At 37.2% G+C, this 19,806-nt stretch overlaps 1 protein-coding gene across 2 annotated transcripts in view; it reads left to right on the forward strand.

Annotated features, from left to right (window-relative positions):
- The window catches only part of LOC145683502 (ABC transporter G family member 23-like), a 259,118-nt gene that overhangs the window by 233,410 nt on the left and 5,902 nt on the right, over window positions 1–19,806 (forward strand). For both annotated transcript variants that reach the window (XM_081754841.1, XM_081754842.1), the window contains one exon: window positions 12,931–13,017. In XM_081754841.1, the coding sequence (XP_081610967.1) occupies window positions 12,931–13,017 (87 nt within the window). The remainder of the gene's footprint in view (window positions 1–12,930; window positions 13,018–19,806) is intronic.

Consider the following 19,806-nt stretch of genomic DNA (forward strand, 5'->3'; position numbering starts at 1 on the left):
CTTTCTGTTGTTTCAGTCGTAGCGTACTCTGCTCTGGAGCTTGTTTCCCTCGATCTATCCCAGCTTCCCTCCAGAGGGCATTGTGTTGGACAAAATCCGTGTGTGGGATTTTTCTCGGGGTTCTGTTTTCTCCCACATTCTTCATTCCACTATTTCTTTCATTCTCATCATCGACGTCTCCTTTAGCTATTCGGCATAATCATGGAACGTAAAACTTAAAAACATAAATTTTCGTACGCCTCATGTGAGTTTAGTAGCAATACTTTCTACCAGTGTTGGGCAAAATCAATTGAAATCAATTGCAATTGATCAATAAATTGAAAGTAATTGCGCTGGAAGTTAATTGTAATTGATTTCAATTTGTCCTTTGCAATTAATTTCAATTGCCGTTGAATTCAATCGTGAAATTTGCAATTCAATTTTCGTCAATTCTTAATTGTTAATTGGTCACCAGGCAATTGAATCTTGTAATTGTTAATTGTCAGTCGCAAAGGATTCAATAGAAACATTTAATTGTTAATTGTAATTGGCAATTGAAACTTGTAATTGTTAATTGCAATTGAAGTCAGCAATTAAAAGTGAAGATAAGATGTGTGTATATTGTGTTGTCCATTTGTTACTGTTTTACAAATTTCGAATAAGGTACCTATAAAAAAATTGCTGGAGAACTACCATTCCTTCCTCCCCTGGGAAGACAGCCGTGAAACTCAGTATTTTTAAAATTTATTATGTTTATAATTCTATCCCCCTCGAAAGAAGTCTATATGTCCGTCGTGCATACAATTTACGGACAAAACATTGACTGCTAAAACAACGGTAGAGAAAAAAAGCGACTGCCGACAAGATCAGTTATTTGGAAAACAGATCCTATCATTAGAAAGTCTTAAAATTAGGGGTAATTGGGAATAATACAGTTTCCGGGGTGGAGTATTTCCAATCATTACACGCATGCAACATATATATCAATCAACTTGGCTTGACGAAAGAAAGCGATCGGTACCAGAATTGGTCACTTGCGGTAAACCACTTCCGGTACACGGTACCTAATGCAGTTTCCAAGGGGGGGGGTGTTTCTAGCTTTCGCACAGCGCAACGTATAGGTTTATATCAATTAACCCGTGCTGACGAAGAAAAGTGGTCGGTACCTGAGCTGCTCACTTCCGAGTAACTACTTCCGGTACACAGTACCTAACACATTTTCCGGAGGTGAGGTATTTTCAACGAATGCACACGTGCAACATAACTATTAATCAATTTACCGCGACAAAAGAAAGTAATCGGTATCGAAATTGGTTACTTCTGGTCGCCACTTCCTTTACACGCCACCTAATACATTTTCCATGATTTTGGTATTTCTAGCATCTGCACACATGGAACGTATATATCAATAACTCTTGTTGACGAACACAAGAGGTCAGTACGTGTATTACTCACTTCCGGTACATAGACCTAATACATTTTCCGGTGGTGAGGTATTTCAAATGATTGCACACATGCAACATATACGAGGGTTGTTCAATAATTATTGTCCCTGACCTATAAGGAGTATTATTTTTCCAAAAAGTCTCCTTTCATAGTAATGCACTTCTTCCATCTATGCTGTAAAGCCACTATGCCAGCTTCAAAAGAAAGCCTCTGGCTGAACCATTTCTCCACAGCTTCAATAACAGCTGCATTTGAGTGAAACTTCTTCCCCTTGAGTTGCTCCTTCAACTTTGGGAACAAATGAAAGTCACTAGGGGCGAGGTCTCATGAGTAGAGAGGATGTTCCAACACATCAAAACCAGCAGCATGGATTGCGGCACCAGTAAGATGGCTTTTGTGGGCCGGAGCATTATCTTGGTGGAACAGCACTGTTCGCTGCAACATCCCGCGCTGATTTTCCTTGATTGTTTCGCGTAACTTAGGGATTAGGGTTGCATAATAGGCCCCCGTGATAGTGTATCCAACCTCCAGGAAGTCAGTAAGGAGCACATCCTTCGCATCCCAAAAAATTGTGGCCATAACCTTGCGTGCTTATACTTGCACCTTGAACTTGCAGGGGGGAGGCAAACTGCTGTGCCGCCACTCCATGCTCTGACGTTTGGACTCGGGATCATAGTGGTGGAGCCACGTCTCATCCACTGTCATAAATCTATCACAGAACTGTTTCAGGTCTGCTCCCATAACCTCCAAACCAGTACTTGAACATCGAACTCTGCCTTTCTGATTTTCACGAGATAACATTTTGAGTACCCATTGCGCTAACCTTTCTGAATTCATGTGTTCATGCACAATGGTTTCCACTGTGCCTACAGAGATGTTCATGATGTCTGCTAACTGTTGCACCGTGATTCTTCTGTCTGCTATAATCGTATCATGCACAGCATCAATGTTTTCTGGGGTGCATGCTGTTGTTGGAGGACCAGCACCAGGGGAGTTGACACCAGGGAAGTTGCGGCAACAGTCCTTTACCACCTGGTAGGAAGGAACCCCATCACCCAACACACTGATCATGTCCGCAAGAATCTCCTTTGGGCTTAACCTCTTTTTCTGGAGGTACTTGATGACAGCTCGTTGTTCAGTTTTCTCCATTTTTCAAGCTAGGTGCCACCTCTCACACCTGAAACGACAAAAAAGAATATTAATATAGCAGCTATGGTTCCGAAATTTAGCATATAGGCATCTAAGACATTGGGCTACAATATCCCCTATAACTCATCTCAGCTCAAGTATTTTAAATATGTTAGGAACAATAATTATTGAATCTTTCTCGTATACCAATCACTTTGCCTTGACGAGAGAAACCGATCAGTATTGAAATTGGTCCCTTCCGATAAGCCAGTTCCGGTACATGCTACCTAATACAATATATATTGTCTTGACGAACGAAAGTGGTCGATACCGGAAGGAGTCTATTCCGGCCACTAATTCCCGTATAGGGATGGGCACGAGCAAGTTCGAGCGAGTTTTCTTTAATACTCGACTCGACTCGAAGCAGACATCTTTGAGCTCGACTTGAGAACTCGGCTCGAAAAATTTCCCCAACTCGACTCGAATTCGGATTGAGTTTCGAGTCGAGTCGAACCAATTCGAGCTAAATCCTTTCTATAGTTCCAAGTATTACTCTCTTCAAGTATCCTACATAGACAATATAATTATCAATGATACTACTACTATAACTTATTATTATTATTATTATTATTATTATTATTATTATTATTATTATTATTATTATTATTATTATTATTATTATTATTATTATTATTATTATTATTATTATTATAACATCGTGTATAAACATGAAATATAGCCTGTTTGTACCTGAATACTAAAAATTAGTTGAGTGTCGATCTCGGTCGTCGATAAATTTTCAGGAGGCAAGGACATCGGTCATGAGGTTCTGGATTTTAGTTCAGGAGAAGCAAATATTCGGGCTCGAGCCAAAAATTGTTAAAAGTTACATAACTCCGGCCAAACATGTTTAAAACTGTTCGACCCGAGTTTAAGGTTGTCAACGACTCAAGCGGCTCAGCTCACAAGCTCATTTACTACTGACTGAACCGAGAAGTGAGCCGAGCCAACAACTCACCCAACCGAGCCAGATTGAGCCCATGGCTCACCCTAGCCGAACCGAACCGAGCTGATTGCTTATCCCAACCGAGCCAGTTCGAGCCGTCGGCTGAGTTGAGCTGACTCGAACCGAGCCGAAGGACTCGTTTCAAAGGAGCTGGCTCGAGCCATCGGCTCCAATTGAGCCGAGTCGATGACTCGTCCCTACCGAGCAGGCTCAAGCCATCGGCGTAATTGAGCCCAGTCGATGGCTCATCCAACCGAGCCAGTTCGCTCAGTTGAACCGAGCCGAGATGGTTGACATGGGTATCCCGGTTGGGCTTCTGCTTTGGCTAAAAAATTGGACCGTGCAGTTCTCACCTTGATGGCAAGAACTACAGTATATACTAATATTGGTACTCACGGTGTCATTAATTTTTTTCTGCCACCAACGAATTTCGAGTGGTTTGTCTTGCATCGTTTTGTGTGAGTTTTTTGCCGTTTTGTGCGCCTATTCTCACGTTTTCTGCGTCACAGGAAGTGGGTCAAAATGCGTTCGGAATAGATATGAGTGAGCAAGAATTTTGTTCGATGGTAATCAGTATAGTTACGCCAGAAATAAGAAACATTCTTGTGTTAAACGTTAGTGCCTCTAACGTAAGTAATAAAGAACTACTTGATTTTACTGAATCGTATGATTCAAATCGTAAATATCAATCCAATTATCAAAAGGCCATACAGTCTTCTTCCAAACTTGGTGTAGTAAGTAATAAACCTATGCAAAAACAGAAACAATGTTATAAGTGTGATTCGAAAGAACATTTTTGGAGAAATTGTCATGTTAATTATAACTTATATTGCCACAGTTCATTTATTGCTATCATAGAATAGTTATTATTCGCACCACTACACACTATTCACAGCATAAATAAGTACTAATTAGTTGTAATAGATTTAATATTCAATATATTATTGATATTAGACGTATACATAACAGCAAACTTACATACGTCATCGTAATTCAGTGTTCTTATCTGTTGCCGTTGCTATAACGACAAGTAAATTACAGAATTTAAAAACTTGAAATAATCAACAAACAAATCAATATTAATTAGTACGATTTTAAACTAGTTTTCTTTTTCTTTTTCTTTCTCTTCTGGGTACTGCAATATTTAGAAGCACTTTTTGTCCTAAAGAATATACTACGTAATCGCACATAAGCGTTTTCATGGGTATCCCGGTTGGGCTTCTGCTTTGGCTAAAATGCAAATCCAAATGTGTCCTAAAAAAACTCCATTCGAAAAATTTCACTCTCAAAAACCTCTTCAGGTAAATTACTACTACACCTACTACATTCCGTCTACTACACCTTACAAACTAGTGAACTACAGTACGTAATGCAAATTACAATTTCAGTGTGGGATATTGCTATCACATGTTATATATAATAATGTATCTTAGGTTTTGTGGTCTCCAGTTAAATAGAATTTATTAATGGCCTATTTTTTCGGAAAGTAATTCAAAAGCAAACACAAACTATGGATGAATTAAACTCTACGCTTGCTGAGATAATTCAATGCGTAACTCCGCCTAAACAAAAAAAAAGAAAAAAAAGAAAAGAAAAGAAAAGAAAAAAAAAGAAAATATACAAAAATTTAAGTCACTTAGGTTTTTGACACGAAAGTAAAGTTTACATCAGCAATTAGTTCTCGCAACGGAGGTGAGCAAAGTTCAATAAACATTCAGGCAAATCCAGTTAATGTTAATGTTCAGACAGAACTACGTAAATTGCCGCGTTTTGATATTAAATCCGGAAAGAATATAGTTTAATTTTTTAGAACTTTGACGATCGTTGTGAAATAAATAGATATGAAATTGAAAGGAGACAACAACATTCTAAAGGAAGAGAAAATTCAGATTCCATTTCAGTACAGGAATTGATAAGCAGAATTAGAAAACCAGTAAAAGTAGACAACTCGTCAAATAGTGACTTGGACGATGGTGTAGTGGTAGCGACAGAACCTAAGAAAAAACTCGCATGTTAGTCAAAAAACAAAAGAAAACGAAATTAAAGTAGAACCACATACTATTACACAGACGGCTAGGATAGAGAAACCTCTTGAAGAACTAAATTGGAGAATTGGACCTTTCCATGGGTGCCAAACATTGCTGGACCGACTTTATAAATAAGATGTTGGTAAGGATTTGGATTTGTAGTTTTAAGAATAATGCCATTCTGAGTTTTAATAATTTGATGCAAATCAAGTCTAGTGAAATATCGTACCAGCTTCATGTAGAAAGATTAAACGTTATGTAAGTTAGGTCCCAGCTGAGTGAAAATTATGGAGATTATTCCAGAGTTTGAAGGAAATCTCTCCATAGGAGTTACAAGGGAGGTGCCGACTGCTGATGTAGTCCGAAGAGATGGATCTAGCTTTGGATGGACTCCATAAAGTCTCGATATAAAGAAGACGAGCAAGCGATCTGGTGTGGTATCGATGTTTAGGAGATGAAGTATCCGAGTTTTGAGAGGAACCGGAAGTTTTTCAGTTCTTAACACAAGTTGTTTCTCTTCGAGGTTCTTTTGATGGTTCCATACCAGTTGCTCGCAATCCTGATTATTTCCGCGAAATTCGGTGTTCCAGGCATGTTTTGTCCTCAATTACTTCAAAAGGCAAAGGCATTCATCTGTAGATTCATATATATATATATACATATATATAAGTACCCTTGAAAACCGATCCAATAGAAACGGAACAACCGCCTTTATTTGGTTAGAATAAAAGAGAATATTCATATGGGAATAGAAAACAAAAGTACGCACAAAATGTTATAAAAGAATAGTTATTCTTTGAAATCCTTGAAAGTTCCGGCTAAAAAAGTGAAGAATAGGGATGAAGGAAACTATTAAATAGATGAAAGGAAAAAAATTGGAACAAAAGAGACTTCGGCATCTAGTGGCTCATGCGAAAGGTTTAGGGGTTTTAGTTTTCATCGAGCAAGAAATTATGGAAAGGCATACATATACTATATTAATATGTATATACAAAAATCAGGGAAGTCCTCAAAAGATGTTTCTCTACTATTCCTACTGTTTTGATTTCTTCTTCTCTACCTATATACCGACGATTCATTTATGGCTTGAAAGCTGAAATGTTTATTTAGTGCCTCCAATATATTCTAAGTACTTACAGAAGCGAAAATAGCAAAGTTTGTATCATTCATCTCTTCAACATTTGTGTATTTACCCGTGTATTTGACAATATCTATTGCAAAACTTACCCGATTTTAATGATATAATGCCATCCTTCAATGTGCAGAAATAACCCAATTGTTTAGGGTTTAATCCATCGAAACTAAGAGGATAGATGAGGTGGGGTAAAATTCACTCCATGTCACAAGTTTGTACATATGCTACCAAATCAATTTTCCAGTTTAAATCATGTAAACTTATCTGATCATGACAAAACACAATGTATAGTTTCTATAAGGCATTTCGATCATTCCCACAATTCGAAGTTAAAATCTGGCGTTAATAAAAACGATGGATTTTTTCTCCCTCAATTGAAAAAAAAAATATAATTTATGATAATTTTGGTAAAACATTTTCGATTTTGATGCAGTACACCGTATATTTTTAATTGGGTCTTCCATCTACATGGAGTTAAAATTAATGAAGAATAAAGTGGTGGATTTACCCCCTCGATTTCTTTGTAAATAATTCCAAGATAACTTTTGTAATATTCGTTTGGTTTTGATACAAGAAGTTTTCCTATAATTCCCAGAGCTTGGAATTAAAGCCAGCCATGAATAAGTAGTTAATTTAGCCCCATTTATTTAAAATATACGATCTACGATATTTTTGTAAAAAAAATATTAGGTTTTGATACAATATGGTGCATATTTTTTTGACACTTCACAATCTTGACCATCTTTTTGTATTTAAAATCAATTGGGAACGAAATAGTGAATTTATCTCCTCCTCTTTCCAGGTTTAAGAAAGTATATTTTGTAATTAACTTTTGAAAATTTCGTTCGATTTTGATACAACATAGTGTATGTTCACTTATGTTTGCATGTTGTAATCCTCATTGTTTGGAGCAGAAGTCAGTCAAATATGAGGACCTACTTAACCCTCCTCCATGATCTAAAAAATCTACAGGGTATACCAGAAGTAGTGACTCACGTTTTGAGTGATCAATACATTTTTATTATAAACAAGAGTGGTACAGAGAAATGATGTAAAATTCAAGTGCTTTAGAGTATCTAAACCCTATTCTTCATTTGGAGGTCCATCTGGCGGCCATTAACATCGATGCATGCCTGCATCCGAAGACGCACATTTCTGCATGCTTCTCGGCACATCTGAACCGGAATGTTGTTGAATTCCTCGATGATTCGCGCTGTCAATTTCGCAACTTTGTTTATGGGTCTTGCATATACCTTGTCCTTCAAATGTCTCATACGAAGAAGTCGGGAGGGTGAAGTTTGGTGACCGTGAAGGCCACTCCACTGTTCCCTGACTACCAATCCATCGTCAGGTGTTGCCAACTGGGAGAAGGAAAAGCACCATTACATCATAACACAAACAAAATAACAAACAAACAAACAACAACATGAATGATACAGCCTAACCTATCACACCTAACAACAAGTGAGTCACTACTTCTGGAACAGCCTGTATGATAACTTTGGGAAAAAGAGTTGGTTTCTTTTGCAATATGGTACAATTTTCCGGAAAGATTTCTAACCATTTGTACTATTTGGAGTTAAAATGATCAGTAACGAGCAATGATTCCTCCCCGAGTCCATACTTGAACATATCGTCTTCACAACTTTATATTTAAGTATATGTTGCCTACAACTCTATATTTTAAGATATATTCTCTACAACTCTATTTTTGAGTATATTTATCTATATTTTTGTGTTCTCTACAACTCTGTATTTGAGTATATGTTCACTTCAATTATATAGTTGAATATATGTTCTCTACAAGTCTATATTTGAGTGTTTATATGTTCTTCTAACTCCATATTTTAGTGTATGATCTCGATAACTTTATGATTGAGTATGTGTTTTCTTCAACTTTATATTTGAGTATATGTTCTCTACAATTCTGTATTTGGATATGTTTTTCAAATATCTAGGTTGCGTTTGGTCAGCAAGACGGAATAGACATGGAGAATCGACGTGGAAAGCCCATGAAATGGAGATGGTTGCTTGACAGATGTACAGGCTATTATCTCTTTATTATGAGAGTCAATCCTTATATCTATTTACATACACCCTCCATTCCGAAAGAAACCGAACTTTTGAAAACAAATAGTACCACTAGTGCCATCTGTTGTAATATTTTACCGGTAGATGGCGCAGTCCCTCATTGACAACTGGTATAAATGTCATGACATTTGGATGCACGGCAACAAAGTTATTGCGTTTCAACTGTCAGTGTGTTGTGTACATCGGTCGGAAAATGAGTTTCAAACAACGAGCTGCAATTGAGTTTTGTGTTAAACTGGGTAAAACTTTTAGTGAAACGCACCAAATGCTACAAAATGCATATGGTGATGAGTGTCTATCCCGTACGCAAGTTTACGAGTGGTTCAGGCGATTCAAATCGGGTAGAGAGACGCTGGATGATGACGAAAGATCAGGCCGTCCCAGAACCGGATTATCGGAAGAAAACATCGAAAAAGTGCGTGAATTCATCAAACATAACAAAAAATCGTCGGTGAAAGTTATTGAAATGGAATTAGGCATTCCTCAAACAACCGCATACCGCATTTTGACCGAAGTTTTGGGCCTTAAGAAGGTTAATTCGCGGTTTGTACCACACAAACTCACCGAAGACCAAAAAGTTGATCGAATTGCGCATTGCAAAGACATCGTTAAAAGTGCTCGGCAGGATCGAAACTTCTTGAAATCGATTGTAACTGGTGACGAGACGTGGTGTTTTGAATATGAGCCCGAAACAAAGCGGCAAAGTGCTGAATGGAGAGCGCCGGATGAAGGAACACCCAAAAAAAGTCGCTTGGTGAAGTCAAAAGTTAAGGTGATGCTGATTTGTTTTTACGATTCAAAAGGAATTATCCACAAAGAATTTGTTCCGCCCGGCCAGACAGTCACTGGAGAGTTTTACTTGGGCGTCATGAAGTGTTTGCTGGCAAGAATTCGTCGTATTCGGCCCGAATATCGCGAAATCGGCAGTTGGACTCTTTTGGACGATAATGCACCATCACATCGTAAGCGACTTGTAACTGAATTTTTGGTCAAAAATCACATTATTCGGTTGCATCATCCGCCCTATTCACCAGATCTCGCTCCGTGCGATTTCTATCTGTTCCCGAAACTGCATTTGGCGATGAAAGGAAAGTGGCACGCATCGATTGATGCCATTGAGAAGGCGATGACCGCCGTCCTAAAGACCATTCCAATAAAGAACATGGAGAAGTCGTTTGACAACTTGTTGGAGCGTGCAAATATGTGTATCGATGCAGAAGGGGAATACATTGATTAATAAAAATGATTTGTTCCAAAATGTACATTGCTTTTTTGATTTTTTAAAACGTTCGGTTTCTTTTGGAATGGAGGGTGTATGATCGATCAGAACTTTTCTGTGGGGACAACATATAAACTTTTCCATGGGGACAAACATATAAACCTAGCATTTTAATATATACATGATAATTTGAATAGTTTTATTTTCAAGTGCATTTTTTTAATATTCGCAATATCGAAATTTCTGAACTTATTTTTTCACGCGTTTGAAACAAGAAGATTCTATTACTAGTAAAATTACCTTAATGCAAACATTTTTATTTTATTTTTTTATTTTATTTATTTATTTTTTTTCAATTTTTCTAATTTTTCCGGAAAGAAATCGAAGAAAACGATTTTTTAACAACAGGTTCAAAACTTCCGGAAATTTTACAACACTAGTTCAGACACACTTGTACTTTGCCCAGCATTAAAGTCTGATGCTAGTTCCGACACAGTTCGCTGCCTGTCCTGTTTTACCAGTAGTCCAGCCTACGACGTCCGACATCTGTAATGAGGTGGGAGCACCCAACCCCTCGACGTTTAGACGCCGTTTCCCCTTGGTTTCGCCACTTGTAAAAGACACTCACCACAGCACTCCTTGAACACCCGACGAGTCCATCAGTTTCCGAAATTCTCGTGCCGAGTGTTTCTGAGTGAATACTTTCTTCAAAATAATATTAAAATTTATAGAAAGATTTTCGAGACTTTCGAGTCGAGATTTTTACGAGCAGCCTCGACTCGACTCGTGTCTCGACTCGAAAATTCGTGTCGAGAAATACGTTTGTCTCGACTCTTCTCGAATTTTACAAAGTGTGTGTCGACTCGAATTTCGATTCGTGTGCATCCCTAATCATTACTGCAAACAGCATAATGACTAATATTAACTAACAAACCCGTTAGTTATTGCAAAACAGTGTTACCTCTGATAGATTTTAATTCGTATGTCAATATTCGTTCCTAATAATGCCGTACTTAACGAATTTAAATGCACATATACCCATTTTTTCATACACACTTTCAAGTTGAATCTCTCGAACAAGTCTCAACCGTACAGGAATTTTATTAGCTTGTTGTAGTCAGTATGAATTGGTCCTTCAAATGGCATGCTTAGTGTCTCTGCAGGCCAGTGCTTTCTCCCGAACTTCCCTTATGAGCCATTAAAACCCATAGTTTTTCAGTCCTTCCAGAAACTACTTACCTTGTTTGAAACGACCAAGCAGTTCTGAACATACTGAAACTTTCTTCTGCTTCCGTGTCACCGAGGATGTCATTTGTGTTGGAACTCAATGCACGAGTACCTTACGTACGTTTAGGTAATAGTTCATTTTTGGAATATTCCCAATACTTAAATGTGTTTTCGCCACTATTTGACGAGCAGTTACTCGCTTGACGAGCAATGACACACAAGATGAGATTGTTTACACGTTCAATATTAACAAAAAATATACAAACTCATGCTCAGTTGAATCTTAAGTTCAGTAATGGAATGCGAGCTCGACAGGACAGTACCCACGGGGGGCTAGGGGGTCATCCCCCTAAAATTTTCACGGTAGGCTTGCAAATGAACTATATAATATGGTTGGATCGAGCCCCCTAACTTTCACCAAACCTCCCTACATTTGTGCACTGGCTACGGGCCTGGAGCCCGAGTAAATCTTAAGTCCTATCGAAGGAGCGAGCCCGAGAAATCAAGATCTCTATTAAGATTAATGAGTCCAATGGGAAATGACCATCTCTGGCAATTTAGTGGGTTTTGTCATTAAATCTATTAGTATTTGCAGTCTGACTCAAAAAAAAAAAAAATCATATCGTGACTATTGTGGTCTGGAATAGGATCATGGATGGATCTTCATATAAGATGAACCTTTCTCCTTTAACATTATCATAATTACATATAATTAAGTTATTTTAAAGTGTAAAAGTGTAATTTCCATCTTTCAGTACTTTTAATTAATATAATTGAATGGGATAACAAATACAGGCTGCGTTCACAAACTTTCAAGACTGGTCTCAGAATAACAAATGTGTTACACATGTTTATACAGCAAACTAAAAGTCTTCGAAATGTGACCCGTGGACATCAACACACCATTGCTAGCGTATTTTCCATTGTTCATAGACTCCTGGAAGTCTTCACGCGCAAGGCTGTAAAGAGTTCACGCACTTTCTCCAGATCTTCCTCAGTTCGGCTTGTTGCAGGTCTCCCATGCATCGTCTTCAACGTCCTCACATCTCTCTTTGAACCTCTTGTACTACATGAAAACTCTTGCACGTGACATGACATCTGTTTTGTAGGTCTCTTGAATCATACGAAAAGTCTATGTAACTGTTCTGTTCAGTTTCGCACAGAACTTTACAACATAACGCTGCTCCAAATGCCGGTGTAATTTCCACTCACTCAGGTTTTGACGAGGGTCACTGACACGTATTCACGCCACTCGCGATCTACTCACTCTCGTGGATCGGTTAGCTAACACCTCCACCCTGTCAGTGGAACGGGTCTGCACACGTGCCTTTACTCAGGTAAGAGTTTTGAAACTTTGTGAATACGCCCTGCATATTTGTTCATTTCTCATCAAGATTACGTTAAGTTGGATCCAGGGGCGTCATTTAGGGGGGCAGGAGGGGGCAATTGCTCCCAAGAGAGTTTGAGGAATACTTTAATCGATTACTACTAATATACTAATACATCAAAACTTGAAAGTCTTATGTCGGTGGTGTTCTTGTCCTCCCCCCTCAACCGAAGTCTAAAATGACCCTCCAGGTTCGATCTGTATCTAGTAGAATTATAGCTGGTTTTTGACCTGTTGATTTACCCTATTCCTAAATAAATTATTTAAACTTTAATTTTGAATTAGGTTATCTGCTATCTGCAACCTTTAGCACTGAGGTTGGAGCAGCTCAGGGAGCGCTTGGAACATTTTATCCCGTTATATGCTTGAGTGGTAAGTAGTGTTTATTTCCTAGTATCAAACTGTTAGCAGCATTTACCAAAAATATGTTTTTGAAGAAAGTTATCTAGAAGAGTATGACACTGAGAACCGATGCATTGAAAATGACTGAGAACTGGTACATCCTCCAACTTAACATTCATCATCAGATTGGTCCTAGGTCATTGGTTATAACGCTAGACCATTTAGATTAATGTTGACACAATCCAGGTCATAAGATTTAGAGACAATGACTATGAAAGACAAAAGACAGATGACGCTAGACCATTTAGATTAATGTTAACACAATCCAGTTCATAAGGTTTAGAGATAATGATTATGAAAGACAAAAGACAGATAGCGCTAGACCATTTAGATTAATGTTGACACATTCCAGTTCATAAGGTTTAGAGATAATGATTATGAAAGACAAAAGACAGATAGCGCTAGACCATTTAGATTAATGTTGACACAATCCAGTTCATAAGGTTTAGAGATAATGATTATGAAAGACAAAAGACAGATAGCGCTAGACCATTTAGATTAATGTTGACACAATCCAGTTCATAAGGTTTAGAGATAATGATTATGAAAAACAAAAGAAAGATAACGCTAGACCATTTAGATTAATGTTAACACAATCCAGTTCACAAGATTTAGAGACAATGACTGTGAAAGACAAAAGACAGAATATTGTTATTTATTTTTTTATAAAAGGTATTTTAAACGAGTAAAAAAAAGTATTTTCTCAGTGTGAATTGTCATACTGAGAATGTATTCTAAAGAAAACTCATTAAAATTATGACATACAACTGTTTGAATTTCTTTGAAAGTGTGAGATCTCTTCGATGTATGGCAAATCCAGTGATATAACATCGTAAACTGTTCTTTTTTGTTGAAAAACTTAAAAATTATTGAACCTTGATAATGTTGAAATTTATCGTGCAGAAGAACGACTCAGAAAAGACGGGTAAAAAAAAGACGGACACTCACGTAGAATGAGCGCAAACGAATTTTGAAGTTTTTCAAGGCGATAAACGAATTCGCGCAGTTTTTTTTTTTTTCGAAACTTTGTTCTTTTACATTCTGACAATTCTGGTTGTAAATGCAATCACCAATTCAGAAAATCGTATCTAAGTAAGAACTATTTCTTATATGTAATTAATTTTGTTTGATTTGGCAGCTTATAAGGCTGATATGAAGCATTATTTACATGTGTAAATCCTGTAGTTCTTGGACTTAACGTACAGGAAACGCATAACTGAAAAAGTTTTTTTCTATACGTACTTTCTGTATAAGTGTTCCGAATGAACGTACTTTTCGTACGAACGAAAGAACTGTATATAGGTGGTCAGATTCTCATATACAGATAGACGTATGTAACATATAGATGACGTATGTAACATACGTATACGCGTGTAACATATGGAAGACTGTTATATGTCAGACATCCTGCAACGGCATTCTGCAAGGACAGTGCGTATGTAACATATGAATAAAGTATATTTCGTACTGATTTATGTAGTAAACATAAGGATTCCATACATTTGTACATTATACCGCTGTCCGGATACCTATTTTTCTCAGTGTATTACGTCTACCCTTCATGTCAAGTCTATTATTTCGATTGGATATAGAAAGTCTTCGACATAACATTATATGACATTTAAAGTTATTCTGTCCAGAATATATATAATAAACTGTTTAGTTTCAACACATCATCAACTTCATAATTACCTTTGTGAGTGCTTATCAAGCGAAAATCAGTTACTACAAGACATTGTTGTCTACCGTTAATTCTTGGTAATTTTGGCAAAACTAAAGGATTGTATTGCGTTTTGTCTAGCAACTCATATCTCCTATATTTCGCCTTGTTCTAGGATCATGGCCACGAACTGTCACTTCAGAAGCTAGAAGTCTCTAGTTAAACATTATTTTCGTTGCTTTGTCCTGTAACAAAACAAAATAGATCCAAGTGTTTGAAAAAAAAATATGTATCATTAAAACTGTAAATTCGATCATATTTTGCCTATTCTGAACAACAGTAGCATGCTAACAATGTCCAGAACACGACATTTGCATTATTGCTGTTTCACTTATGCAATTCTTAGAACAACACGTCCCGTGTATTTATACAAGAAACTCACTACTAGGTCAACTATAGACACTCATTTAAGACGCAAAAGAAATATGTTTAATATTCCACACCATAGACACAAGCAAACCATTGCGGCATTTTCAGTATTAGCTCCAAGGTCATGAAATGCTCTACCAAATGTAGTGAAAGAAGCTAAAACATTTAATTCTTTCAAGAAAATGTTAAAAATATATTTACTCGGCCAACAAAATTTAAGTTCAGGTACCCGTGATTTATATTCTATTATCTCAACCACTTAAATGAAGCTACACTTTATTAAATAATCATGCATTCTAGAAGTATTTCATCACCATCACCCGCATTCTCAATGACAAGCATGCCTTGTTTTGTCTCTAAGTTATTGGTCGGTTTGTGTTCGTTTTCATGTTTATATTTGTATGTTTTTTCTTTCTTTACTTGTAATATTTGTGTATATGTGTGTGTGTGTTTTGTTTAAAGTACCACTTTTTATTTTCTTTTTTTTATCACCTTAATGTGTACCTGTATTTTTGTTGAATATCACCACATCTTTTGTACTCAATTGATTGTATCTTTTTTGTATAACTGAATGTATTGCCTTGACAAGGTTTAGGTGGTAGAGCAGCAATATGCTGAACCTCGCCCGCTTTAATAAAGCCATTTTCAATTCAATTCAATCACTATCTTTCTATCTTTTTGCATAACATACACGTAACTACAATTTGGTATATTGCACAACTGCCATTATCACTGACGCCTGGTAAAAAAAATTCGAAAATGAACGGCACGAGATAATAAATCTCTTCAATACAAGATTATTACTATTAGTGAAATTTGTGCCTTTCTTCCAATAGTGCAAGCAACTAAAGTTCTTCAAATTATTAATGAAGAAATAGGACACATATTGAATAATAAAACTTTGATGGTAAACTTATTTGAGAAACCATGTTTTTAACTAACTAACTAACTAAAAAACTAACTCTATGGCCTATGGAACCCGGAGGTTCAGTGCCGCGTTCACAAAAGCTCTCCACTGACTTCTATCCTTAGCTAATTGAATCCAGTTTCTACTTTGTATTCCTATCTCTGCGAGATCCATCTTAATATTATCCTCCCATCTGCGCCTAGGTCTTCCTAATGGTCGTTTTCCTATGGGTCTACCAGTCAAGACTTTGAAAGCGTTTCTACTTTCTTCCATTCTAGCTACATGACCTGCCCACCTAAGCCTCCTAGACTTGACGACCCTAACAATGTTGGGTAAACCGTATAAACTATGTAGTTCCTCGTTATGAAGCTTCCGCCATTCCCCATTCTCGTTCCTCTTGGGTCCGAATATTCTTCTCAGGATCCTGTTCTCAAGTACTTTCAGTCTATGTTCTTCCCTCAGAGTAAGCGACCATGTTTCGCAACCATACAGAACAACAGGCATGATTATCGTTTTATATATTTTAAGCTTCAAATTCCTCGACAGAATTCGCGACGACAAGAGATTTTGAACCGAATAGTAACACGAATTCCCTGCTTTTAGTCGACATTTAATTTCTTCGTGAATATGATTTTCGTCTGTTAATATTGATCCTAAATATTTGAAAGTATCCACTTTATCAAAAGTATTATTTAATATTTTAACGCCTCCACAATTTGCCGTATTACGGTCCCGACGCACTTCCATGTATTTAGTTTTCTCTGCATTTACTTCTAAACCCATGTCCCTGCAAGCGTTTAATAAGATCTCTGCATTTATTTCTACTGTTCTCCTATCATCCCCTATTAAATTTACATCATCAGCATATGCCATAACCTGGTGAATGCCGTTCAACTCTAGGCCCTGGTTGCTATCTTTGATTTTCCTTATGGCGTATTCCAGCACAAAGTTAAATAATAATGGCGACAACGCATCTCCTTGTTTCAGGCCATTTTCGACGTGGAAGCTCGTGGACAAAAATTTTCCTACCCGGACTTTACTTTGGGATTCACTTAAACATATCTTAATTAATCTAATTAGCTTTCTCGGTATTCCAAGCTCTGTAAGAACGTTGTATAATGTTTCTCTCCTAACCGAGTCGTAAGCCTTTCTGAAATCAATAAATAGTTGATGTACCGGGGTATTGTATTCCCACTTCTTTTCGAGTATTTGGCGAATGGTAAATATTTGGTCGATAGTTGATCGATTTCGTCTAAATCCGCACTGATAATCTCCAATAATTTCATCTGCGTATGGGGTCAATCTTGCTAATAGAATATTTGAAAGGATTTTATAGGATGTTGACAGAAGAGAAATGCCTCGATAATTATTACAGTCAGTTTTGTCGCCTTTCTTGTGAATTGGAACAATGATTGACTCTTTCCACTCTTGTGGCAATTCTTCCTTGTTCCAGATAAGGAGAATGAGTTTGTGTATCTTGTTCCACAATTTTTCGCCTCCAGCTAAAATTAACTCAGCCGGAATTTCATCAACACCCGGAGATTTGTGTTTCTTTAATTTCTTTATAGCGGCTTCCACTTCTATTCGATTGGGTTCTGGAATATACGGTTCTGCGGTGTGTATCTCCTTTTCTCCACGCACATTAGTTTTTGGCTGCGTGTTCAGCAAATCGTTAAAGAAATCTTTCCATCTATTTAAGAGGCTATCCGTATCAGTGAGAACTGTTCCGTCAGATTTCTTTAATATATAAGCACGAGGTTGATAGCCTTTCTTAAATTCGCTGATCCCCTTATACATGTCCCGAATATTTTTATTTTTACTATTATCTTCAAGTTCCTTAATTTTAGCGTTCAAAAAAATCCCGTTTCTTTGTTCTAAAAGTTTTGGAAGTTTCCCGCCTGATATCTGCGAAATTTTGTGTAGTTATTTCATTCGGATTTTGTAGCCACCGTAAGTTTGCCTGTTTTCTCTTCTCTGCTAGTTTAATGCATTCTTGGTCGAACCATGGTTTGTTCCTACGTATTTCCGCGTGTCCCAATTTTTCTATTGCTGAACTTTTAATGCTATCTCTAATTTCAATCCAAGTATCCTCAACACTAGTGCACTCCGAATCTTCTAAAACCGAGAATCTATTCGAAACTTCAATCTGGTATTCCTCTCTTACCTGGCTCTCTTCTAATTTCTTTAAATTAAATCTCTCCGTTTTCGGACATTGAGTATTACCTTTATTCAACGATAATCTCTCCCGTATTATCGCTGCTACCAGGTAGTGATGAGTGTCACAATCAGCCCCTCTAAACGACCGGACGTCAATTATGCTAGATTGTCTTCTTCTATCTACTAAAACGTGATCAATTTGATTATGTGTTTTCCCGTCTGGTGATGTCCAAGTGTATTTATGGACGTCGCGATGTGGGAATTTTGTACTCTTCACGATTAGGTTTTTGGATGTTGCAAAGTTCACGAGTCTAACACCGTTGTCATTACTTTCCTTATGCAAACTTTCGTTCCCTATAATCGGTTTGAAAATATCCTCTCGTCCTACCTTCGCATTGAAATCCCCTAATAGAATCTTCATATGGTATCGCGGGAGTTGGTCAAATATCCGTTCCACTTCTTCGTAAAAACTGTCTTTTATATCGTCATCCTTATCTTCAGTTGGAGCATGTACATTTAAAACAATAATATCACACCACCGTCCCTTAAGAGTAATAACAGAAAGTCTGTCAGTAACAAATTCAACCCGTTTAATTGCTGGTAATATTCGTTTGTGAACGAAAAACCCTGTTCCTAACTGGTGATTTTTATTTCCTTCCCCGTAAAAGAACGTAAAATTTCCGGAATTCTCAGATCCATTTCCTTCCCACCTAACTTCCTGAACTCCTACTAAGTCCATCCTGTATTTCTCTAACTCACTCGTTACAGATTTTAACGCGCCTGCCCTATAAAGACTTCTAATATTCCATGTTCCAAATCTCATGTCCATTTTCTTTTGCTGATGTCGTGCCAAGTTATCAGTCCTTGTCCGAGGCTTTTGTGAATGTTTCTGAACAAGTACCTTTTTTTACAGGATGAGGGTGTTAGCCTTACCCAAACCCCCAAGCTGGAGGACCACTCCTAGTCGTCTGTCCGCGACTGCTTATTCAGTATATTCGCAGCTAACCTCTATATCTAGAGGCCTTCTCCTCGATCCGCAACCTGAGGACGCGCCATGCCGTGGTGACAGGAACCCACGTTACACGGAAACCATGTTTTTAACTTGACCATATATGTTTCAACGATTGTTGGTCGTCATCCTCAGTACCTATCCATTAAGGAATTTAGACGTAGATTTGTGACTTCACTTCCCGGTTACATTGCTGTACCGTAGAAAAAAATATTATTATACTTCTTTGACACCAAACACAACAATGAACTTAGTTTAAAAGAATCCATTTGAATGGTTGAAGAGCTTCACTTCAGCACAATGTTTAAGATTCCGTTCATGCTTTTGGCTCATGCTCGGGAACGAAGTACCAACTTTTTGAATCTGAGTCTATAAATTTCAAGACTTATCTGTAAAAAAATATAATATTAGAAAGTACTCGTTCTTTTTTATCATCGTATCTTAAATGTTTGTTTATAGATTATACAATATAGATTTTATACGTATATGGGAAAATCAAAAATACTAGTGCTTTACTGAATTGAAGATCAATAATTATTGTTAATGAGTCGCTCAATTTCAAAACATCCATTTTTTTAATTGCATTTTTTATTTTTT

This window comes from Thermobia domestica, chromosome 4 (genome assembly GCF_964235325.1).
Source record: "Thermobia domestica chromosome 4, izTheDome1.hap1.1, whole genome shotgun sequence".
Classification (NCBI taxonomy): Eukaryota; Metazoa; Arthropoda; class Insecta; order Zygentoma; family Lepismatidae; genus Thermobia; species Thermobia domestica.